This window comes from Ictidomys tridecemlineatus, chromosome 7, assembly GCF_052094955.1.
Source record: "Ictidomys tridecemlineatus isolate mIctTri1 chromosome 7, mIctTri1.hap1, whole genome shotgun sequence".
Lineage (NCBI taxonomy): Eukaryota > Metazoa > Chordata > Mammalia > Rodentia > Sciuridae > Ictidomys > Ictidomys tridecemlineatus.
This window is the reverse complement of record NC_135483.1, coordinates 113,238,036-113,264,061: the sequence shown is the minus strand read 5'-3', so window position 1 is coordinate 113,264,061 and position 26,026 is coordinate 113,238,036. Positions and strand designations below refer to the sequence as shown.

The following is a 26,026-nucleotide window of genomic DNA, read 5'->3' as shown; positions in this document are numbered from 1 at the left end:
ATGAGTATACCTTTTTCTCTAATCCAGTGAACTTCTAATCTTCCCCTCTCTTTTGTGAGTTAGCATCACATATCAGAGAGAACATACTGCCTTAGGTTTTTTGAGACTGGCTTATCTCCATTTATCATGATAATCACCAGTTCCATCCCTTTACTGGAAAATTCCACAATTTCATTCTTTATTATGGCTGAATAAAATTCCATTGTGTATATACCATATTTTCTTTATCTATTTATCTATTGTAGGGCACCAAATTCGGTTGCATAGTTTAGCTATTGTGAATTGGGCTGCTATAAATGTTGATGTGGCTGCTGCATCAAGTTCTTTGGTTATAAACTGAGTAGTGGGTTAACTAGGTCATATACTGATTCCATTCCAAGTTTTCTGAGGAATCTCCATACTGCTTTCCATAATAGATGCACAAATTTGCAACCCCACTAGCAATGAGTGAGTGTACTTTTTCCCATATCCTCGCCAACATTTATTGTTACCTGTACACTTTATAATTGCCATTCTAACTAGAGTGAGATGTAATCTCAGTGTAGTATTAATTTGCATTTCTTTAATTGCTACAGATGTTGAACATTCTTATCATATATTTGTTGACCAATGTATTTATTCTTCTGTGAAGTGCCTGTTCAGTTCCTTTGCCCATTTATTGGTTGGGTTATTTGTTTTGTTTTGGTGGTGGTTGTTGTTGTTTTGGTATTCATTGTTTTGAGTTTTTTCTATATCCTGGAGATTAATGCTCTATCTTAAATGCTGGTGGAAAATATTTTCTCCCATTTTGTAGGATCTCTGTTCAAATTCTTGATTGTTTCCTTTGCTGTGAAGAAGCTTTTTTTGCTTGATACCATCCCATTTATTGATTCTTGTTTTACTTCTTGCACTTTAGGAGTTTTATTGAGGAAGTTGGTTCGTAAGCTGACGTAATGGAGAATTGGAACTATTCTTTTCTTCTAGTTGGTTCAGAGTCTCTGGTCTAATACCTAGGTCCTTAATCCACTCTGAGTTGAGTTTTGTGCATGGTGAGAGATAGAGGTTCAGTTTCATTCTACTACATATGGATTTCCAGTTTTTCCAGCAGCATTTGTTGAATGTATACTTATACTTCAATGTATACTTATGGTGTCTTTGTCTACAATGTGATAACTGTATTTATGTGGGTATGTCTTGGTGTCTTCTATTTTGTTCCATTGGTCTTCATGTCTGTTTCTGTGCTGTTTTTGTTACTAGTATAATTTATCGTCTGGTATTGTGATAACCTCATGCTTCACTTTTCTTGCTAAGGATTATCTTGCCTATTCTGGGCCTCTTATTTTTCCAAATGAATTTCATGACTGCTTTTTTCTATTTTTATGAAGAATATCTTTGGAATTAGGATACAAATTGCATCAAATCTGTAGCACCTTTGGTACAATGGCCATTTTGACAACATTGATTCTGCCTATCTCTAGCCAGAGCAATTAGACAAAAAGAAATAAATTAAAGGGATACAAATAGGAAAAGAAGAACTCAAATTATCCGTATTTCCCTCTGACATGATTGTATATTTAGAATATCCAAAAAAAAACTGCACCAGAAAGCTTCTAGAACTCATAAATGAATTCAGTCAAATAGCAGGACATAAAATTAACACCCAACAATCAGTTGTGTTCTTGCACACCAATTATGAATCAGCTGAAAGAGAAATCAGGAAAACAATCCCATTCACATTAGTCTCAATAAAATAAAAACAAAACATTTGGGAATCAATGTAACAAAAGAGGTGAAAGACCTCTACAATGAAAACTACAGAGCGCTAAAGAAAGAAATTGAAGACTTTGAAGATTCAAACATTCACATTCTATACCGTATAGAATTGTGGGTCTAAGCAGCTTTTGTTTGCCTCTTCCATGGGCATAAATTTTGCTTCTTTTTCCTCAGTGTTGGTGACCTTTGTGTGACTGATGGCAGTAGTATTTATCCTTCTCCAAGCAATGGACTGGTGTTGCCTCTGAGCTTGTGGTGGGATAAAGAGAGTTTCCTACCCATTCCTTGGGGACACATAGCTTTGGCCTCTATCCTTCTTTGATGACAACTTACCTTTGCCACTTACTTTCACCTCCATTGGGAAGAGATTTCCTAGTGGCGGGAAGTTGCTTTTCCATACCTCCCTCACAGGGAGTTGTTCTTTGCTTCTAGGATTGGGAGAGTCTTCTTGGCCTTCCTGGGTTGTGTAAGAGTTTTCTTTTTTGTGATTTGAGCTTCAGGTATGGTTCATATCCAGGAGCCACTGAGGAGTCTCACATTTCCTGTTCTGCCTTCAAACTTTTTCTGTGAACGCAGTGAAAGGTGTCCTTTATGCCAGGGATTCTCAGGGATATTAAACTTCTAACCACATTCATTTTTAAGAATTCTTTACCATTTTTTCCTTTTTATTAAAAAAATCTTCTTTTACGATACTTGCCTGTTTCTCTTGTGCTTTGCTAATGGAACAACAAACAATTCATGGGTCAATTTTTTTTTTTTTTTTTTTCTGGAAGAGGCCTGTCACTTGTGGCATTTCGTTTTGTCTTGGATTCTCATCATTTCTTCAGCGTGAGTAAAGTTTGGTCTTTTAGGTTATTTGGCCTTATTTATTGTTGTGTGTTCAATATTCTTTATGGGTTTCTGCAGTGTGACTATAGTTTAACACAGAATGTTAATGATTCTTTAATGTAAATTGGAATTTGAAGAGCAATATTGAAATATTCTTTAAAGTCACTTTTTTCATCTTTACCTTGCCATTAGAATCAATTAAAAAAATATCTGGGTACTTTGGTGAACACATATGAATACCTTGTGATTCTTTTAACTATCCACAGTTTATACATATGGACATTTCACTTGATACAATGGTTTGTATTGTGTGGTTCCAGTAGCTCCTTTTGCATTATTTAAAAGCAATGAGTAAACAAACATTATTAACAGTGGGAGTTTTCACATTAGGAAAAGGAAAAAAAAAAAGAACACTTCATGCATCAAATAATCAGGAAAAAGAAAACTTTCTTTAATTAGAACTGGTGCAGTGATTAAGGTTTACTCCAAAACTGGATTCTTATTTATTATTAAAATTTTCATTGTTTGCTTACCAACACATGTTTAATTGGCAAATATCAGCCATATACTAGACAAAATGTTCTTCTGAAATTATTCTGGAGGAGCTTGCTTTCTACTTGAATGCACCTGTCAGAAAACAAAGGAGGCAAAGGACTAAATATAAGGATAAGCAAATAATTCAACTTTGCATTGCATTTTACATCCATAAAAATTACTAAAAAATATATTTTAATAGAAAACTTTGTAAAAAACACTGGCAAACTGAAAAATGTAGTATCAGTCATCAGAAATAATGATAATTCCCTAGATAAAATGCAGATTGGACCAGACTGACAAGCACTAGAATAAATAGCCTGAACTCCACAGGAACAAACTTAAAATATAAGAGTTAAAAAAGAGTAGCCCTATGATCCTAATAAAAACTAAAAGAGATTGGGGAGAAAAGACCTCCAGGCAATCATTTAAAATAATTTAATAATTAACCACATTGAAAATATTGGATCCAGTTCAACACATGCTCTGGATGTTAATTACACTACCCAGAAGCACTCAAATAATGGAACTGGGATAATTCTGTTTGGAAGAAAAAAAAATCATATGAATATAAAGCTTAAAGAACACAAAGACAAAATATAAGACATAGTTTGTGATATTAGGGTGTGGAACATTTTCTTAAGCAAGACAAAACCTAGAATAATATACATATGAATCAACACTAAACTGTTTAAAAACAAATTTGCATGGCAAAGTGCATTATGACCAAATGAAAGCACAGAGGATAAACTAGGCAAAACATATTTATGACAGATATAACAAAAATATATAACAAATATTTAAAAAGAATACAAAATAGATGAAGATGAGATACGTTAGGGAATAAAGTCAAAAGCATTGGTTAATTCACAGAAGAAGAAATACACGTCTTAAGAAGGCACAAGGAAATGTTCAACAACATATAATCACAATTATATAATTTTTACTACCTGTATCAGATTTAAAAAGATTGGTAGTATGTAATATTGTTGAGAAGAAAAGAAAATAAACTACTTGGGAGAATATCCATTTTCCTCTTGAGTTTGAAACATTCTTTGTTCATGTCTGTCCAAAGTGAAATTGCACATAACGTGTAGTCAAACAATTACATTATTGATTATCTATTTTATAGAAGTACATACATGTTCAAAAATAGTGTGGTGGTACATGCCTGGAATCCCAGCAGCTCTGGAGGCTGAGGCAGGAGGATCCTGAGTTCAAAGCCAGCTTCAGCAAAGGCTAAGTGCTAAGCAACTCAGTGAGATCCTGTCTCTAAATAAAATACAAAATAGGGCTGTGGATGTGACTTAGTGGTTGAGTGCCCCTCAGTTCAGTCTGTTGTACCCACCCCCCCAAAAAAAGTAAAAACAGCAATTTTTTTTGCAATAATAAAGAAATTGGAAACAACATCAATGTCTATGAAAAAAAGAGTGCTGCATTTATTCTATGAATAGAATAAAACTTAAGTATCAGTTAAAATGCATGAGGAATAACTATATATACATACATGAAAACAACTCCAAGATGAACATAAACAAACAAAATAACAAATATTTTTGGAAAAAATGACGTTATTTATATAAGTATATTAAAATTTTTGGAAGGATTAATAAATTGTCAATAGTGAGTATTTCTAGAAAGGATCCTGAATGTTATTTCACTAATAGTTCATTTTTTAATTCAGAATTAAGATGAATATAACTATTAAAATAATGAAGAAACACAAATGTAAAAGTTTTATGAAACTAGTGATACCATCAAAATTTTTTTCACATTAATATCAATAGGTTTCTTCAACAATGGTAGCTCTTTTCCTTAAAAAAAGAATATTCCAAAGTGTTTGTTTATTCCCCTAAAATGGGAGTCATTTTAGTTTATTTCATTTTTTTTTTTGGCCTGCTGAACTCCTTCTTCAATGTCTTTTTATAGTTTAATTTCTTTGTTTTATATCTAAATGAATATATTTTTTTCCCAAATAAAGGTGTTTTGTGAGCTAGTTTTGCTCCAATTTGCCTCATATCTTCCCAAACATCTATGTACTCTCAGTGACAACTTAAATAGTTATTTAAAAAAGTATTTTCAGGAGCATTTTTTTTCTATCTTTAGAAATACATAATTATTTTGGTCTATGTAGTATTTTAACTTGAGACTAGAAAATTATAAAGTTCAGATGAAGTAAGAAGAAAACATCAAACTTTATCTCTTATTTAGCACAGTTTTTAAATTTTAAAGGTAAAATATTAAATATTTAAACACTAGGTAGACTATTAAAAATATTCAGAATTACCAATCTGAGGTAATTAAATAATGCTCTTCAATTCTGTAATTTAATAGTGTTTTTAAAAATTTTATTCCACCAGAAAATGTACATATGTGTGATATATCGACATAGAAACTCATGTATATAAGCTTCTTCAGGAAAATAATTATTTTACACATTTAATGATCTTAATATTCAAAATTATATTTTAAACCAAATTTGTTCGTATCTGATAAACAAAATATTCATTATAAAAACATCCACTAAGGTACCAGATGTTTCATATAAATAATTCTGAATCTTTAAGGCAATCCTTGAATGTAGGAGATACTACATTTCTTATCAAATTAGGAACCTAGATCTCACAGGATTTAAGAAGTGTCTTCTTACCCCAGCTGATTGGTCTTGAACTTGTTTGTCTGATCTCAGAATTTCATTCTCTTTCTGGCCCCTATAATACCTTCCTAGTCATAGTATTCATATAATAACATTGTTTGGGGATGACCTCAAAGTAGTTGATTATCAAATTTTAGAAATGGAAATTTCCTTAGAGATCCTGGATCCAAATTCAGAAATTAAAAGTACAGGGGTGGAAGTCAAAACATTTAAGTGGGGATTATCCATAATTTATTAGCAGCTAAGCTATATAACATCTTCATGCTTTGATTTGGTTGGAATAATGTTTATTCTTACTTTCTATTATATATATTAAGATATAGCATGTTTGTAAAACAGATACATTGCATTATTATGTTATGTATCATATATATATATATAAAATTTATACTACATGTATAATTCAAATATACTTGTATGCTAATATTATTGAAAGAATATGGTAGTACTTTTTCCTCATATTCTGGACTGAACAACCTAGCCCCATAGGAACACCACTCTCAAGTCTGTTAATTCTTTCCTGCAATCATATTTATACTGCTTACATTTATTATGTAATTCTTTTTCATTTCACAAAATGAAACCTTTAATTGCTGGCTTTTATTTGGGATTGTAGACAGAAACTGTTTCTTTTGCTGTCTAGGAAGACTGTGGAGACAAATGGAAAAAGTGAAATATCTATTTTTCATTAAACTTAAGAGAGTATATGATATCAGAAATGAGATGCAGAAGTAGGACTGTTTTAGTCAGTTTTTTCATTGCTGTGACCAAAAGACCTGACAGGAACAATGTAGAAGAGGAGAATTTATTGGAGAAACATGGTTTCAAAGGTCTCAGTCCATAGTTGGATGACTTTATGGCTCTCGCCCCAAGATGAGGCAGCATATCCAGGTGAAAGGGCATGATGTTGAGGAAATCAGCTCATGACATGGCAAGAGGAAGAGAGAGGACATTCTTCACCAGAGACAAAGTATATACCCTAAAAATGTGTCCCTGGGTACCCACCTCTTCCAGACATACCCTACTGCCTGCAGTTACCACCCAGTTAATCCATATCAGTGGATTTACACGCTGATTATGTTAGGATTTCATAAACCAATCATTTCAAACTTCTCGAATTCCTCCCATTGTTTAACAGATGAGCTTTGGGGGACACCTCATATATAAACAACTACTAAGGGAGTTTAGAGAGTAGATTAACTTTATAGTGAAGAATAAGAATTCATATGAAATATTCTCTTGGCATTAAAGGAAAAGAAAAATTTAGTAAATGCAAATATGCAGGGAAAGAGAGTGAATCGGGAGAAGAAATGGCACAGTGTTAGCCAAGTGAAGGATGCATATGGGAGTAGGGTAATGAGCTAACATTCCTGACATTCTGTTTACAGGTACCTTACATACTACATCATCTCCATTTACATTGATATAAATAAAATAAAGGGGAATTTATAAAAGTTCATATAAAGACTAAAATGAAGGTCAGCTTGAAAGTAAGGAAGCCATTTTCTTCTGACAGCAAAGTCCGGGTTTTTTCCAACACAGCATATCAATTAGCTAAAAGTTACTATAACATGGTATAGTAATTTAGGATTATGAGAGAAGGTGAGTGACTAATAATTGTGGAATGACTTTTCCATCAATAAAATAATTCAAGAATTATTCATGAGGTAATAGTAATTTGTTTATATCTTCCATCATGCAACCAGTTTTTATTGAGAACATGTATATAAGTACAATGCACTAATTCCTGGGGATACATCTACAAACAAGACAGAAAATATCTTGGGAACAATATATTGAGAAGTATCTTCAAAATACAGGCTTCATATGTGACTAAAAATAAAAGTGGTGTGTGTGAGAAATAATCCTACAGTATTCAAAGTGGTTTGCTATTTAACCACAGTTATATTTATTTCCCAGATTTATGATACCTAACTAGCACATGATACCTCTTTATCCCTGAACAGGTCTATTCTAGACTGAGAGAGAGAGTAGGAAACTCTATTATATTTTTGCCTTCCTAAAACAACAACAACAAAATCAAATAAATGACAAATATCTCAGATATTCCTTAAGTTGAAATCTTATCAAAAGCACTTTATCCAATATCTTTTATTTTTGCTTCACTATTCTTATGTAGTTGGAAAGAAAGTTCTTATCAAAATACACGTTTTGGCTCTGTAATTTACAGATATAAAGCAATGACATAGATGTCATCTAACGTAGTATAGCATGCCATATTTAGATAACTCAAAGGAATATATTGCAACTATATTAGCATATTTAATGTGCGACAGTGGTCTGATAACCATATGAAATATTTTAATACACATCTGTTCCCTTCTCTAGTTAGTGTAAATTTGTATTCACAAGATACCAGTGTATTTCTGTCTACAGAATTGGCAATTTAATTTCTGTTATTAAAATGAGTTTTCGCAAATCTTCATTTTATTTATTTATTTTTTTCCCTTTTTTTATTGGTTGTTCTAAACATTACAAAGTTCTTGACATATTTCATACATTTGATTCAAACGGATTGTGAACTCCCATTTTTACCCTATATACATAATGCAGATTCATATGGGTTATACATCCACTTTTTTTACCTACTGCCGTACTAGTGTATGTTGTATTCTGCTGCCTTTCCTAACCTCTACTATTCCCCCTCTCCTCCCCTTCCCTCCCCTCCCATCCCCTCCCTTCCTGTCTTCTCTCCCTACCCTATCTACTGTAATTGCAAATCTTCATTTTAAACCACAAAATAATATGCATGCTTTTCCTCAAAATTTGCATTAATATTTTAGCTAGTCCGGGATTTTTAATATATCTTAAAGAATTTCAATTTTAAGATAACTTGGTATTATTTCAGGTAAATAATTCTCTTTCAAATTTGAAGGAAAAGAAATATAGGTCTATACACAAAATTATATCATTGTGAGAATTTCAATAAAATTTGCACACTCTGCTTCTGTATTCTTTTTTAAAAAATTGTATTTCTACTCTATTAGCTACAAAAATTTAATTTAATAATCTTATGTAACTTGTCAAAATGTAGTGTAGGCTGTGGATGTAGCTCAGTGGTAGTGCTCTTTGATAGTCTGTGTAAAGCCCTTCGTTCAATTCCCAGAACTCCTCCACAAACACACACTAAGGGTAAGAGACATCTTTTGAAGGCAACAAAATTCATATCTTGAAAAATCAAATTGAACTAAAAATATATGAGAAATATCACTCACTTTAAAGGTAAAATCTAACCTCATTAAGCAGAGTGATTTTTGTCTGCCATAGTACATTTGATAATATTTGGAATCACTATGCATTAATTTTCTTTATGGTCACTGGGGATATGGCTCAGTGGTACAGTATTTGCCTCGCATGTTCAAGTCCCTAGGTTCAATCCCAGTATCATCATTACAAGCAAACAAACATAAAAAAAAAACCCTCTATGGTGTCATTATAGAATGAAAAGGAGTTATTTCAAGGGAAGAAAGTTATATTGCTATCTGGCCATTTCTTATAATGGCATTAAGCTCATTACATGGAATGACCTACAACTAGAGAGGGAAGTACCACTGGCATCTAGTAGATGGAGACTGATGTTGCTATACATTGTGCAATAAGAAAGCCCTCTGCAAGGAAGAATTTTCTGATATAAAATATTAATGGTGCCAAAGTTGAGAAACCTTGACACACAGTATTTCAGTGAATCAACCTGCCACCACTGCATAGGTGCCAAAAGTAGAAAACAAAATGAGACAGGGCTGTTCATTATTCAAAGCACAGCAAACAGCATATCAGCATAGTCTCACAAAATTCTGTCTCAAAGTCTCATGGAGTGACATGATGTATTTGGATGGATGATAAACAGTAGGTTATGTCACAGCTCAGTTCCTCCAGGGCCTGGGGAAAGCATTTTCTGAGCGAGCAGCCAGCTTTGTAGCAAGCAGCACATTTTCTTGTCCCTTCTTCTTTTGAACAAGCAGTTACTCAGCAATCATCCCATAGCCCCTTTGACTGACTTGGTTGCCTCTGTGACTAATAGGTACAAATCTTTTAGTATCCGTAGACAGATAAGCCTTGTAATTTGGCAAACTCAGCTAGAATGTACAGGAGCACTCAAGGTGCAGTGCATACTGCCTCTCCCAAGATCTATAAGTCCCTGGAAATAAGCACAAGTCATGAAAAAAAGATGGTTCACTTATTTCTATTGTTCATGAAAATTTCACATATGATCACCTCTCAAGTGTCCCACACAATGACTTTTTTAAATTCATAGGGGAATGTTGTCTTTCTGCATGTAACTTTTAAAACCTGCCCTATTGAAATATTCTTTTTTTTTCTTCCCCTGAATGCCCTGGGCATGGTCAGCTCAGGGCCTTTACATTTTGTTTATTGTATCTGGAATATTTTATGACTAGATATTCTTTTACCACTCTTTGTCTGCTACAGAGCTTTGCTTACAAACCACTCAGCTTTTTCTGGCCAGTCACACAAAATTGCACACCCACACACGTACCCAGCTTAAATCATTATACCCTTTCCCTGATTACTTTTTCTTTTTAGTGCTGATCCTCAATATTCTGTATTTATCTATTGTCTTGCTACAAGAATGAGAGTTTCCAGAGGCCAGATATTTTTGTTTTGTTTTGTTCAATAATAAGTCCTTGTCCTAAAACAGTACCTGGCATATGTTAGCTATACAATAAAAATTCATTAAATGGATGAACAGGCACTTAATTTGGTTGTCATTACTTTAAAATAGTAATTAAACTGATGAAAGGGAACTAAGATTGGAGAATGATTCCTTTTCATTCTAAAATGAGGAATAATAAATTGATTTTTTTGACTTGAAAATTTATTTGAATGTTCCATGAAATTGTTCTTATAATAATCTTCCCTGTTGACATTTTAGACATCTCTTAAAATTTCACATATTTATCATAATGTTTTTGAAATTCTATAACATTTTTATAAAAAAATGCATGATGATTATAGTTAATACAAACAAGTCAGCTCTTCAACATGCTTTTTCAGTACCTGAAACTATATATATATATATTTGATTTGGCATAGCTTCAAATTATACTTTTTCTTTCGGAGCTGCAGAAGTACCTTAAATAAGTACTTAAATAAGTAACTACATTCTTATTTAGATAAAATATTCCTCAATATTTTACTTTATGGTTTTACTGTAGATTATAAGAATTCATTTTAAGGAAAGAGACTTAGAGAGCTGACTACTCATAAACGTGCTAAAACCAGTAGTGTAGGTTTCACTATCAAAACTTAAATCTTTGAAAGGGTCCATATCCTAACACCGTGACAGTGGAACCAGTGGTTAAAATATACATTTTGAACGGACACTGTTTTAATTTTCTTTTTATTGCTGTCATCAAAAGACCACACAGGAAAAATTAGAGGAGGAAAAGTTTAATTGGGGATCATGGTCCCAGAAGTCTTGGTTCATAGACAGCCCACTCCATTGCTCTGGGCTCAAGGTGAGGCACAACATTATGGTGGAGGAAAGCATCTCAGAACATGGCAACAGGAAGAAGAGAGAGAACTCTGCTCATCAAGGACAAAATATAAACCCCAAAGGCAAACTCCGACTGATTAAAGTCCTCCCACCACACCCTACCTACCTACAGTTACCACTGTGTTAATCCATGTTAATGAATCAACCCACTGGTCAAGTTACAATTTTTTTTCATAATCTGATCATTTCACCTCAGAAACCGCTTGCATTATCTCACATGAGCTTTAGGGGGACACCTCATATCTAAATGGAAGCCAACCAACACACCATAATGGAAACCATCATTTACTCCATTGCCCCCTGAAAGTTTTCATTAACATCTTATATAATGGTAATACATTTATCAAAAGCATAATAATACATTCTAAATTCACAAGTCTTTCCACAATGAATTTAGGTGTCCTATGTTCTCTGTCTCATGTAGCCTAAAATAGTGCCTCATTTTTTCTTTGTGTTGCATTCTAGTGTTTCACTTCTCTTCAAACATAACATACTTGTTGAGTATCTGCATGTAACTAATCAAATACATTTTGGCTAGAAAATAATTGTGAAATTTATTTCAATAATTTTTATCAAATTTATTGTGAATTTCATAATGTGCCATGTGTTGTTCATTTTATTATCCTTTCAACATGAGAGTAAAACTGATTATGATCTATATTTTTATTTGAAGAAATCAAGGCTCAAGTTTAAGTGATTCATAAGAATTTAATAAGCAATCTACTACAGCTTATTATGGTGGGGGACTATGGAAAATATGCAAACTTTTGAAAATTTCTGATTTTCATTAGAAATTTGGAAATGAATTCTTCACTGCAATAATCTTGCCCCATCTTTAGTCCCTTCCATTCTCCTATGCCCCACTATTTCCTTCTTCCAGTGAAGCATTGCTTATATTAGCTTTCTTTGCTTTTTGTTCTTTATCATTTTTCCTTTACAATTCTCAAGATCAGCCTTGAGTATAAAATAGAGTAGGCACACTGGAACATTTCTCAAATTTCCAAGTTTATTATTATTGCTTCTAACGAAACCTAGATTCTATAAGTCATACTACTTTTCTGGGCCTTTATTTATTGAATGCAGAAATTGAACTATGTGGTTCTTTAACTTCCTTTATCCCTAAAACATTTAATTTATAACAAGGTTCATTCTGCATTATTACTGCATTTACCTCATCTCCTTTCTTCTGTTTTGTAAGGCTACCTGTGGACCAAAAAGGACTTTGATGATGCGTATTTTCTTAGATATTTATGGAAGGGTTTTGTGAGATGAATTATTAATAATATCTTGACCTTCTTGACCACATTTGCTATAACTCACACATGCATTTTTAATCTATTCTTTTCTCTCTGAATATTTATGTGATTTTAAAACGAGTGTCTTTTTGTTTTTACTTGGTAGATAAGTACCAGGAGTAAGATCATAAGAAATGATAACATCCTTTCTTTGCTATGGTGATTATAAATACAATGAAGATTTACAGCCTCTGGCTTTTAAGCTCAACTGAAAGCTGGGGATTTGGCTCTGTTGTGGAGCATTTGGGTAGCATGCACAATGCTCTGATTTCAATATCTAGCACCACCTAAAAAAATAAAATAAAAATTAAAAATAAACTTAACTGAAATTAATGGTCAGTGTCACTACTACACAGGATACCACAGCCTCTTGTATTGTGTATTCTCCCACACATGTTTTTTAAAAGTTCAGTGAAGCCAGATGCAGTGATATACACCTGTAATCCCAGCTACTCAGGAGGCAGAGTGAGGAAGATCACAAATTCAAGGCCAGCTTGTACAACTTAGCAAGACCATATCTCAAAATAAAATTTAAAAAAGGGCAAGGGTGGAGCTCAAACCTCCAGTAGCACAAAAAATGTTCAGTGAAAATTATCAGTTGAAGTAATGCAACTATTTGAAGGCTTTCCATGACCTAGTGAAAAATCATGAAACGTATCAGAAAATATAACTAAAAAAATGTAACTCTCTAAGAAACTATAGTGAAGTGGCTACTAATAGAATTGCTTTTTCATCTAATATAAAAGAGATCAAATAATTTACAATTGATGTGATAGGTTCCAGAGTGTCTTTTAAAATATAAATTATAAAATTTCACAGAAATAAAAGGAATATTCAAAAATAGCTGTGATATTTTGTTTTCATGAAGATAAAGCAATTTTATCGCTTTTCTCTCTTGGTAAGTAGGCAGAATTGGGTAATAAAAGGCTGTTCATGGAAATGGCTTTCTCCCAGTTCACAGTGAGATCTTTGATGTTATACAAAAGTTTTTAGTGGAATAATATAAAATGATATACCCATTGCATATCTCTTGGGGATTTCTTAAATCGGAGGCTACTGTGCACTTCATAATAAGTATTTCACTTGAAAAGAATTAGTGTAAAAAATGTTATTTATTCATCATTCTAGGTAATTCAAAAGGATGATTTCCAGGTTATAGGCATAGTAATGGTGTATTAGGCAGGGTTCTCTAGTGTAATTAATATATATAATATAATAATATATAATTATACATTATATATATTAAAGTATAATTATATATTATTATATTACATACTATTATTATATATTATATCATGTAATTATTAAATATAATATATAAACTATATATTATATTATTAATAGATAGCATATATTAATAATATACTATATATGTAATAGTTACATAATATAATATATATAATAATATATTATATATATGGCAGAGGCTGGCATGTCCAAAACGTACAGGGAAGGCCAGCAGACTAGAAACCCAGGGAAGAGCTGATATGGCAGCTCAAGCTCAAAAACAGTCTGGAGAGAAATTTCCTTTTTCTGGGGATCTCAGTTTATTTTTTCTTAAAACTTTCAACGTATTAGATGAGACCAATTCCCATAATGAGGGTCAACCTGCTTTACTCAAAGCCTGCTGATTTAAATGTTATTGTCATCTAAAAGCTCCCTTCAAGGCAACATTGAGATTGACATTTGACCAAATATTTGCAAACTGTGACTTAGCCAAATCAACACATGAAATCAGTCATCATACATAACTATATAAGCAATATGCTTCAAGGTAGGGTAGTAGTACAAATCAATAGACAATTTGCATCAGATAAATAACATGGGCTTTGGTAATTACTATTTTTGTTTATGTTTTCAGATCAACTTGTTTGTTCTAACTTCATTTATTATTAATCCCAAATTATGTGTTTCCAGAATCTTTTCCTTCCACACAGTTCTATATGGCTCCCTAACATTCATATCTTAAAGTAAAGTACTATATTAGTCTTTTTTCTCTTGATAATGACATACTGGATAGGTTTCAATGAGAAGACTTTACTTGACTCAGAGTTCTGGAAATCCAAATATGAGGTCCCAAATCTAGGAATCCTTTTTTTCTGCCATGACACGTCCAAAGCAGGAATATGAAACCAGATGGCCAGAGACAGGGAACCTGTATGTATATGTTTGGCTTTTCTGGTCTCTCTCCTTCTTCTTAGAAAACCACCAGTATTCAACATGGGGCACAACCCTAATGATATTATGTAATCTTAATAATCTCCCAAAGGCCTTACCTCAAAACCTCTAAATACCACAGTTTTAACTTTCTTCATGCATGACAATGGGAATAAATTTCAATATATGAAGCCTAGGGACACAATGAACCTGCATCCAAACCACAGAAGATACTTATTCCCTTTTATTCAGAAGTGTCCTTTTAAGAATTCTTGCATAGAAAAAAAGGCTTGGATGATAGAGTCCCCCTTCCATGCTAATAGCAAGCCTGCTTATGACCTAGTGTGGTAAATCTGGGTTTCCTCAATACAGGGGTTCCCTACCCACTGTGTGTGAACATATCCATATGGTCCTTTCCCAGTTGCCCCCAGGAGACTTTGAATTAAAGAGCACTGACGTCAATCTGCTTAAGATCCCGCTGCTTGTTGAGACATGAATAATAAAGTTCTTTATATCTGACCTGAAAATTTCATGTCTTCTAGCAGTATCTATGAAACTAAAATAGCCAAATGTATAAGCTTCAAAGTATGGTAAAATCTCAGTTCTTTACAATTCTTGACACTTCTCATTTTCCTTATCATTCTTGATTTATTTAATGGTAACTATAATGCATACAGTGGCACTACTTTTATTCTGATCATATAAAAGATGAGATAACTCTATGCCACACTCATCAAAACTGACAAATGCAGCTAATAATAAAGTAAATCACTGTTTCAATATGTTCTATCTGGAAAATAAGACCTTCTGTGCACTCTTTGTTTCTCCTTAAATCCAGTAGCAAGGTATTTTGTTCTGATTGAGAGTAACTTGTGTATTCACACTTCCTGACCTAAGGGCATAAGAGAGACCTGGGATAGGAATGAGGAAAGCATGAGCTTCAAATGACTATTAGGAGACAGATCATAAGAACACTTCAGTCTCTGGCCAAAAATTCCCGAAACCCCAAGAGATAGCAAGTTCTGTAGGCAAACTTTACCAGCCGCAGTGTTAATTAAATCAACATCATTCACTCATGTCAGAAACAAAGGAGCTGTGATGCCTCAGGCTACACTGAAATGCACAAAGAGAATTTGCATTAATTGAACTACAAATCTAAGAGGCAGGAGAGTTGTCAAAGTGCTGACTCAAGGCTAGGTAAGACATCACTGGCACTTGTGGACATGTAGCCATCTTACATGAGGGCCGTAAATCTAGCTATTTAAGGTAAGTTACTATACTCTTCACTCATACACACACTATTATTCTCAGAAAAAAAAAAAGTGCATGCTAAGAATAGATAAACTTGGATAAAGTGGAAAATAGACACTGTGCTTCCCTAATGGCATTTACTTAAGTTTTTCTGAAATTACTATAATAGTGTTTCACAGAGGAAAATGTTATAGAAATTCTAACAATTTGAAGAAAAATAATGCATTAATACATTTTCCCCATTGTCCCAAATGTGTAACCTATAAAAACTTAAATTATGCAACAAATATACCACTTACGATTATTATATTTTTAGAAATCTTTTTTGAGAAATAGGTGAATGATTAGAGCATTTGAAAATATATACAGAAATATATATTTTATAATTTCTAATTATAAAGTATATATTTCTGTATATATACAGGAATATATATTTATAATTTCTAACCTATTGTAATATACCTGTGTTTTTTCATTGAAATTGTCATAGAATTGAAAACATGAAACTTAATGAGTTTATTTTTACCCTCAATGCTTGAGATCAAATCCAGGGTATGATGCATGCCAGTCTATCACGTAACCACCTCCAGACTCAACGTCAGGGGTTAAGCTTAAATATTCATGTAGTTTGTGAAAAAATCTGCTTTTTCTCTGAAGTATAGGGATAGATACATGTCTAATTTCCTCACTTATCATGGAAAATAGTGATCTGATCTAGGACCTTGAATATGCTAGGCAAGAACTCTACCACTGAGCTATACACCCAGCTCCAAAACATAATCTAAATTCTGTTTTCACACACACACACACAACAACAACAACAACAATAAAAAAAACCAAAATATTATTTACTGGAATTATTTTGAAGATGTACAAACATATTGAGAGCCCTTGACTATTGATATGAGAATGGGACTTTGTGAAAGCTAAGGGAGATTTGGACCAAATATTTAAAAGTAATCATGTTCTTTGTCTATGAAATAATAATAGTAATAATTGTAGTGAGTGTGAATTTCAGGATCTAGACTACTGAACTTTACCCAGATTTATGCAAAGCAATCCACTCTAATATTTTCTTTATCCAACATGTTCCTTGCATTGAATAGTCATCTTTCCTTGAAATACTAAATAGATTTTCTGTATTTACTTATGTTTGTTTGGCATTTAAGTGCCGTAAATCTACATATGTTCCTTTCCAAGAAATTTGTTCACAGTGTTCTTATTAGTCAATCTCAGACAACCGCCAACTAGACTTTGAATAAAAGTAAATGTTAGGGCTGGGGATGTGGCTCAAGTGGTAATATGCTCGCCTGACATGAGCCAGGCGCTGGGTTCGATCCTTAGCACCACATAAGATAAAGATGTTGTGTCCACCGAAAACTGAAAAATAAATATTAAAAAATCTCTCTCTCTCTTTTTAAAAAAAGTAAATGTACTATATATATTTTAGTGTTCTTTCTAAGTCATAAATCAGTTGAAATCAGAGACCAAATAATATGAATATAGAATGAATCACTTATCAATGTATATTTGTGGAGATAGGGATTAGTTGATTTCAGACTTTTGTTCAATAATAGAGAAAGTTCTTCGCTGCTCCAGTAAAGATAGCTAAAAGATTTCAAATTTGCATATAGATTATTTTATGAGTTTCCTAATTTTAAAATTAAATTCAGCTTCATTTGCCTTATAACAGAAAAAAAAAACATAAAGTACATTACAAAAATACTCTTAGGCTAATTGTTTCATTACTATCTTAATGGACTAGATAGCTAGCTAAATGGAAGACTATAATAATTATGATATTATTAATAATAATAATGGCAACATTTGTATAACATTAACTATATGCCAACCATTATTTTAAGAATTTCACATATCTTTATCCGTTGAATCCTCAAAAATCCTGTGGATTAAACATTGTCATTGCATTCATTTTAAACATAAGGAAATTGAAGACAGGAAAGTGAATGAGTTTCTCAGCTAGTAAGTTAGTCCTGAGAAGTAGTGATCCCAAACTGTAATTCTAATCACTACCTAATTGCACTGTTGAAGCATTCCAACTTTCAAAAACAAAATACACCAATTGGGAAGAATTTCTTTCCAAATTCTGTTTCTTAGCATTCTGTTTCATTTTCACTATTTATTTTTGAGTGACTCTCTATATAATATTTCTAGTTGGAGTCTGCAGCTGGTAAAAATGCAAAGAAATATTATTGAACAAGCATTGTAAAGGTGTATTTCTATATAGTAACATCTATAAAGAAAAAAATCCAGAACATACATAATTTTTTAAAACCCTGGATATTAATGAAAAGCTAACATATATTAAGAAGTTACTATACTCCAGGTGGTATACTAAAATGTTTCATATGCAACACCTAATTTACCCCTTGCCATCAACCTAGGGGTAGATTCTGTTAATATCTTCAACTTACACATGGAGAAATTAAGAATGAGAGTGACTCAGATATTTGTCTAAGTGCTAAACATGAATTTTCCATCCAGCCCTTGTAACTTGGATTACATATTGTAACTTGCTTCATATGGAAAAATAAAAAAAAAATTCTCAAGTCAGAAATCAAAAGGAAAGCTTTAAAATTAAGAGGGTTATTCAACTAGAAGATTGTCTATGCTCTAGTAGATTTCAAATGTAATATGTTTTGAAATCCAACCAGCAAAATAAAAAATCAGCTAAAGTCTACAACACATAGAAAAGAAAATAAATAGCAGCTCTCTTTTCCATTGTGCCAGAACAGGAAAGTGCTCAGTAAAATTAAATGTCAATGAATTAAAGATAAAATTAAACTTTCTTCTAAGCATAGGCACAATTAACCTGTGAAAATTCCTCATATTGGATGGTAATGAAGCAGATAGCTTAGTGAAATTGAGAACTTATCTGATTCACTATAATGGGATTTTCAGTTAGATCAAATCACACTTTGTATTAGTCATCCTGAGTCAGGGCATATGTTGATTAGTAGAAAGAGTTGCAAAAGAAAAAAAAAGAATTCTTTTTTTTTCAGATCCAGAAGAGCCATTACTAGTAAATATGATAATAGTAAATATTTATTACATCTGCTTATGAGGAAATGCAAAGTGGATTTCTCAGTATGTGTGAATACATAACTCTGTCTCTCATATAATACTAACCATTGCTTTGTCCAGGAGGTTATATTTCTATATCTTCTTGGTTTTGAATGAAGATAAATTTGGCACTGGGGATGTGGCTCAGTGGTGGAAGTGCCTACCTGGCATGTATAAGGCCCTAGATTCAATCTCTAGCAGTACCAAAAAAAAAAAAAAGAAAAAGAAAAAATTTTCACAGTATTTTTTCCTTGCAATATGAGAGTAGAACTATCTTAGTGGAGTTGTGAGAAGTTTAGGTGTGATTGACAAAATAGTATGAAGTAAGGATGGATGGATGCTGCAGAAGCTCACCACAGGAGAAGAACAGTTTTGCAAGTCTCTACACATGCGTCATAAAATTGAGATTTTTATCCCAACTCCACTGTCTCTTGAATAATAGACCATAAGAAAATGCCTTCACATTGAAGTGTTGGGTTTTCCCATTTTGTAAAATAAAAGGTTTGAATCAGATGAAATCCTAATATTCTATGTTTATACCCTTTGATTTATCACTGTCTATATTTTATAGAAGCTTGCAATAGAGTTCTTTTAAAATAAGCCTAAAATATACAGAAGTGTTTCAGTGAGTCTTTAAGATTCACTGTTCATGTTCCTCTGTGATAAAAGCCTCTTTTAGGCTTTGAAATAAGTGCTTTGGAAGGACCTGTTTGTCTTTTGACAAGAGGGCATAATGATTATTTTGGCCACTCAGATTATACATTATAAATTTGGACATGATATCATAGTACTAGATTTTTTTCAACAGTCTATACTGTATTTATGCCTTTTTGCTCACATGATTTTTTTCCTGTTTTACTGCAAATCACTCTCAATAACAATATATTGAAGTTCGGTTATAACACCGTTATGATCAATTTGTCAATACTTGTTACAAATGGAGAAATCTATTTGAAGAGAAAGGACCCATCATTCATATGGAAGGTCATAAAGATAAAATTGAAAAATATTTCTGGAATATTGATATTTTCACAAATCAAATCCATAAACAACTCATTCCTGTTTGAATTAAATAAACACCTTAAGCAGGTTTAAATAAACAAGTAGTGGACATTAATTTTACTGCTATTTAAAAATTAGTTTCTTTTCTTTTCTTTTTTTTTTTTTAACAGATCTGGATAATGTAGAGGGCATTGCTGTGGACTGGATTGGAAATAACCTTTACTGGACAAATGATGGCCATAGAAAAACAATTAATGTGGCCAGACTGGAAAAGGCTTCTCAGAGTCGGAAGACTCTTTTAGAAGGAGAAATGTCCCATCCCAGAGGAATTGTGGTGGATCCAGTTAATGGGTACGCAATTTTAAAAAATCAGCTTTATGTCAGAAAAATTATACTAAAGAAATCTGTTTTTCATTTTATTTAAATTTCATATGTATAAATGAATTCACACTTGGATAGTCTGATTAGGAAAAGATACTCATATTAATGATTTCTTCTCCTAGAAAATATACTAAATAAAAATATCAAAATACATTGAACTGAAATAAATTATTTGTATAAAGTCTATATTACTTCATTTACTCAGATGAGCTATTTTGGGAAGTCTGACACCAAGATAATTAATCTATTTAATCAGAGTATCAATCTTAATTTTAAAAATGATATTGAAATTTACTGTGTTAAAAAGAAATAGCAAATGTTTCTGTACATTTATTATGGATCAGACATTTTGTGCCCCTAGCTGTATTCTTCACAATAATCATATGAATTGGTTGCTATTATCATACTACCCTCCCATTTCATGAAGGAGAAACTGCTAACTGATCTGTGAATGGCTGAAACCCAGGCATCCTGTCTCAAGACTTTATGCTTAACCACTGTACTCCATTGCTTTTGAGAGTATAGGTTAATGATCACATAATTTTGGATACAACCATAGTTTCCATATAGAGACATCACTTTATAGTACATGGTACTTGCTTAAGACAAAGTATTTTGTGCAATTCTTGGTAAAATATCCCCCCCACACACTTTTTTTTTTAGTCAGAGCTATTACCTGGTGCAAACCTACACTCATAGAAATATCAAAGAAATGTGGAAATTCTTAGCAGAAATTCAGAATCAAATGAATGTATTGCATATTTTATGTACAGTTTGTGTGTTTTTATTTCCATGACCTATATACATTATGTTTTTTAAAATAGCACCACATAATTAATATTCTTTATACCATATTGCACACATACAGAAAATATTTATTTAATTAAATAGAAATCCCTTATAAACAGAGATCATTGAAGTGCAATTCTTAGAATTGTTTGGGTTGAGAATATGTTCAGACATAATCAAGATGCTTCTTCTAGGCTGTGGATGAACTCATTGTATGTTTTCATAAAGGCATAATTAAAATAAAGCAATTTCAATGATTTTATGTGTCAACTTCATAATTATTTTTTCTCTTCTGGGACTGTTAAACCAAAGCATTTGTCTGACCTTATACCAAGGCAATCTTAGTTTCAGGAAAAGTGTGTATTCCAAATTGTTTAAAGCTGCTTGAAACAAGAAATTTAAAAAATGTGTTAAAATGACCTCTTTCTTCTTAGTATTGTGTTAGAGAAAACTGTTTTCTGATAGAGTTAAACATTCTTTATTGTTCTCAAAGAGATGACATAAATATTGAGGCTATAAAATCAAGCCACAAGCTCCATCTTTCTTATCAATTCAGAAACCATGTTCAAACACCTCTCTAGTAGGCAGAAATCCAACTTGTGTTTGAAACCGACATCATCCACATAGCTCATTCTTTTGGGGGGCAATCTTGATTATCTTGATATAAATTTATATTTTACATAAAGACAACATCTGCATCCCTGTCAGTCTGCTTACCAATGAACTCTACATTTGGCTGTGTGTTACAAAAAATTACTTTTATACCTCTTTCATCAAACACTTTTTTTTTCCCAGCTGGGATAGTGCTGATATGCACTGACATCAGAAACAAAAATCACATATATCACAAACAAAAATCACATAAGTTAAAGGATACATGTGCACATATTTGCTTATTTAAACACACATACCCCCCCACACACACACACAACATTCTTCCCTAACAATATGCAGGGTTCATAGCTCTATGCTAAGTATACCATGGTTTACAAAACAATCAGACTTATTAACACTCAGGAATCACCTGGTATCTTCTGGAAAGTGGAGAGTAGAAAGTGTAACAATAAATAAGTAAAGAACAGAGAGCATATGAAGAAGCATCACAAGATGAAACTATAAATATGCAGAATTTTTCAATGTTTTGATAAGAAGTTTGATTTTATTTAAGTGATATTAGAAAAATTTAAAAATTAAAGCCACATTTTAAAATCATGATTCAAGAAAAAATTATTTTTGCCAATTTGACAGAAACACAATAGATTTGAAAAAGGATGTCCATTAGGAGTTCATTTTTAATGATAGCATTTGTAATAAGAACAGAACAGTGGACATTGAAATAAGAGACACTGAAGAAATAGAATTGGCAGGTCTTAACAACTTCAGGAAGAATAGATGATGTTATAATTGTTCCTCAAGCTGATAACGACAAATAATCTCATTTCTTTATTCTAATTTCATAATTTATATCAATAACAGAGTCCCAACATCTCAGTCTGACTTCTCAAAATAGCCTCTAAAATGAAATATGTCCAAAGCAGAGTACATATTTTCCTTCCAAAAGCATTCTTTTATATCCTTATCTCAATGAATAATATCATACCTCTCTAGCTAGTAGCTTTATAGTAAGTCAGAAACCAAATCAAAATATTCAGTGGGAAACATTTATTTTACTTCCATGCTAGTGAAGCCTTTAAGGATTTAAACATTTTCTAGCATTGATCATTCAATAATGCAATTAGATTTGGAACATGATTAATCTTAGCAAAGCCAAGCTTGGCATTCCAGGTTATACTGTTGAATAAAGAATAACCCCTTCTCTTGTTTTAATTTTAATTGGAATCATCAGACATGCAATATTATTCAATATTATATAGGTATGATTCAAGAAATACTATAAGAAACCAAAAGCATCACTAAGAAACAGAGGAAGGAGCTTTGATTCTTACGATCATAAAGGATGAAAATAAACTTCATAAAATTTGTGTTTGAACAGGCATCGGAAATAGTGGTAGGATCTTTCTTGCTATATTAGCAGAATGTCAAATTAACCTAAATTTTTTTTGGTGAATACTCAGAGTTCTACATGCAAAAATGTCAGTTCCTGTTTATGTTATAGATTATATTCATATTTTGTGTTTAGGAATTATCATCATATGATATTAATTATACAGCTTTTCTAATATAAATTTTAAGCAGATAATTAAATGAGTAGATAATCACCTACTTATAGTTAACCTTTATCAGATGGGCATTGCTTACTTAGAAAATTATTCTTTTTACATTTTGTTTAAATAAAAACAATCTTAGTAAATTGATAAGTTCAAATACAATACTTTTTTCAAACAGCAAAACAATATCTAATATTTTTAAAGTACTCAGACTTACCCTTCACATGTACATGTATATACATGTGCACACATTTATGTGTGGATCCAGTTAGAAAGATAGGTGAGGAGATGGGAATGAGTTATGTGTTTTGCCATGGTCAAGAGGAAGAGCTAAAGAGAAAGATTATTGCAATTTTAACAAGTTATAAATAAGGGACAAAGATAAAACTGTGTCTATTAACAGTATATAAGATAATTTCAGTTATATATGAATAGAGATGAAAAATAGTATCTATCATTTTATATAGTTGATTTATATAATTGAAATCAAGTAGTTTTACCTAAGGTAGAATTAGTATAAATAGATGTCTCTCTTCTTTGTTCATAGGCCATTCCAATAGTAAAAACATATTAAGGAAATGCAGGACAGAAGATAGAAATATTGCTATTTATTTATATGATCAGTAAATTCTATAGTCTCAATATAATTTGTCTGGTTTGAAAAGACTTATCAACATTATTGTAAACTGTTAAAGGAATTTAAATAGAGCTTAAATGGATGGTCTGTTACAACCCCAGTTTTCCCAAATCTGCCAATTTAGAGCACAGTAGGATTCTTATTCATGGGTAGAGATTTTACCCAAATTACCTCAGAAATTCTTTAGGGACCACAAAATGTGGGAAGCAGGAGATCTAATAAGGTTATTTCTAGGGTCAGTAGCTTAGAAAAGCTTTGGAGCTTTATAAAGTTGTGTATGAGGTGAGTGAATGAAAACCTACATTTTAATTAATTATGCAGGAACTTTCACATGACCCCAAAACAACACATGTGGCAGGTTTTAACCTTATTCATGAGGGAATTGGAACATTAGCTCAAGGTCCACTCTCCTACTGTTACAGCTTACACAAAAGATTTGTTTTTAAAGGCAGGTGCTTTTGTTTGAGGTAGAATTAAAAGCTCAAAATCTCAAGGTCAGTCAACCTGCTGTTATTAAACTTATGTGCATCTAAATCATCTTTTGTGGGTTTTGGGGTAATAATAAGCAGCAATAAAGTGTAGATAATTTGCATCAGGATGACAAATTGGACCTGACCAAACAAACACAGTGTGACTGTGTCCTTTAGAACAAAGGCAATCCAACTGCCTGTCTTAAAAATAATAATTCACCTGAGATTAAATAAAGTCTGGAGTAGATCATTAACTGAGTGCCATGGGTTCTCATGTCAGTCTATCTGGTTTTTAATCACATAATTGATTATATCTTTTGTGAAGCAGACAATATTTTAAAATAGTAATGCTTCAAAAACTTATTTCCCTGACTTGGATCTCAACATCAAAGAAAACAGATATTTGACACTTACTGTCAAGTTAATTAAGACAAAAGGCCAATAAGCATAGTAGTGGTGGAAGTAGGTTTTCCATATGATTCTGAATAGATTGGTTCAATGAGACAAATCTTTACTTTCCTTAGAACTCCACAGTTGCACCCTCCCTTTGAAGGATAAGCATTTTAGATAGAACATATCAGACTGTAATAGATTTTCTGGAACTGCCAAATCCTAGGAAGTGTCTCTCTATATGGTGGCTGGTTGAAATAACATGTACACACTCTTGTTTTAATGTCTTAGTTGGATGTATTGGACAGACTGGGAGGAAGATGAAATAGATGACAGCGTGGGAAGGATCGAAAAGGCTTGGATGGATGGCTTCAATCGGCAGATTTTTGTGACTTCAAAGATGCTGTGGCCAAATGGTTTAACTCTGGACTTTCACACTAACACATTATACTGGTGTGATGCCTATTATGATCATATTGAAAAAGTGTTTTTGAATGGAACTCACAGGAAGGTAAAAGACAACTGCTGCTGTTTTTAACCCACAGGCTTTTTTCTTTCACAGAGCCTTGTTGTGTTGTGTTAAAAATACTTTCAAGTTTATTTTTACCCCTCTGAGGTAGCTGCCAATAGTCTCTGTGGGGTGGCTAAAGGAGGCTGAGCATTAAGCATTGCAGCTGGCACTTGCCTCCAGGAGACCAGACCCAGCTCACTGTGGTATGCCAGGATTTGTGGGATTTTTAAAAGAAGCTCTCAGGATATCAGAACTGTTTTAAAATGCAGTTTTCCTACATTATTGATGAATTTTATATGACCAAGGAACTCAACTCTATACAAATATGTTCAATATTTGCAGCTGGAATTTAATGTATGCAAAGATGATTTTTAGGTTCTTGGACAAAATTGAGGACGATGCAGTTGATTGTTAGAGAGACCAGACATTACCTTTATATTTCATCTTATAATTACTTAACCATATACAACAGCATGATCTAACTTCAACTATTACTTAAATAATGGAAGGATCACATGTTAGAAATCACCAAAATGCTTCTTTTGACATTACATTCTTTCCTTTTTGGAAAGAAAACTGCACAAT

General features: G+C 32.4%; 1 protein-coding gene across 5 annotated transcripts in view; it reads left to right on the top strand.

Annotated features, from left to right (window-relative positions):
• Lrp1b (LDL receptor related protein 1B) overlaps window positions 1-26,026 on the top strand; it is a 1,779,935-nt gene that overhangs the window by 1,008,925 nt on the left and 744,984 nt on the right. For all 5 annotated transcript variants that reach the window (XM_078017329.1, XM_078017328.1, XM_078017330.1 and 2 more), the window contains exons 12-13: window positions 20,266-20,446; window positions 25,222-25,441. In XM_078017329.1, coding sequence (XP_077873455.1) covers window positions 20,266-20,446; window positions 25,222-25,441 — 401 coding nt within the window. The remainder of the gene's footprint in view (window positions 1-20,265; window positions 20,447-25,221; window positions 25,442-26,026) is intronic.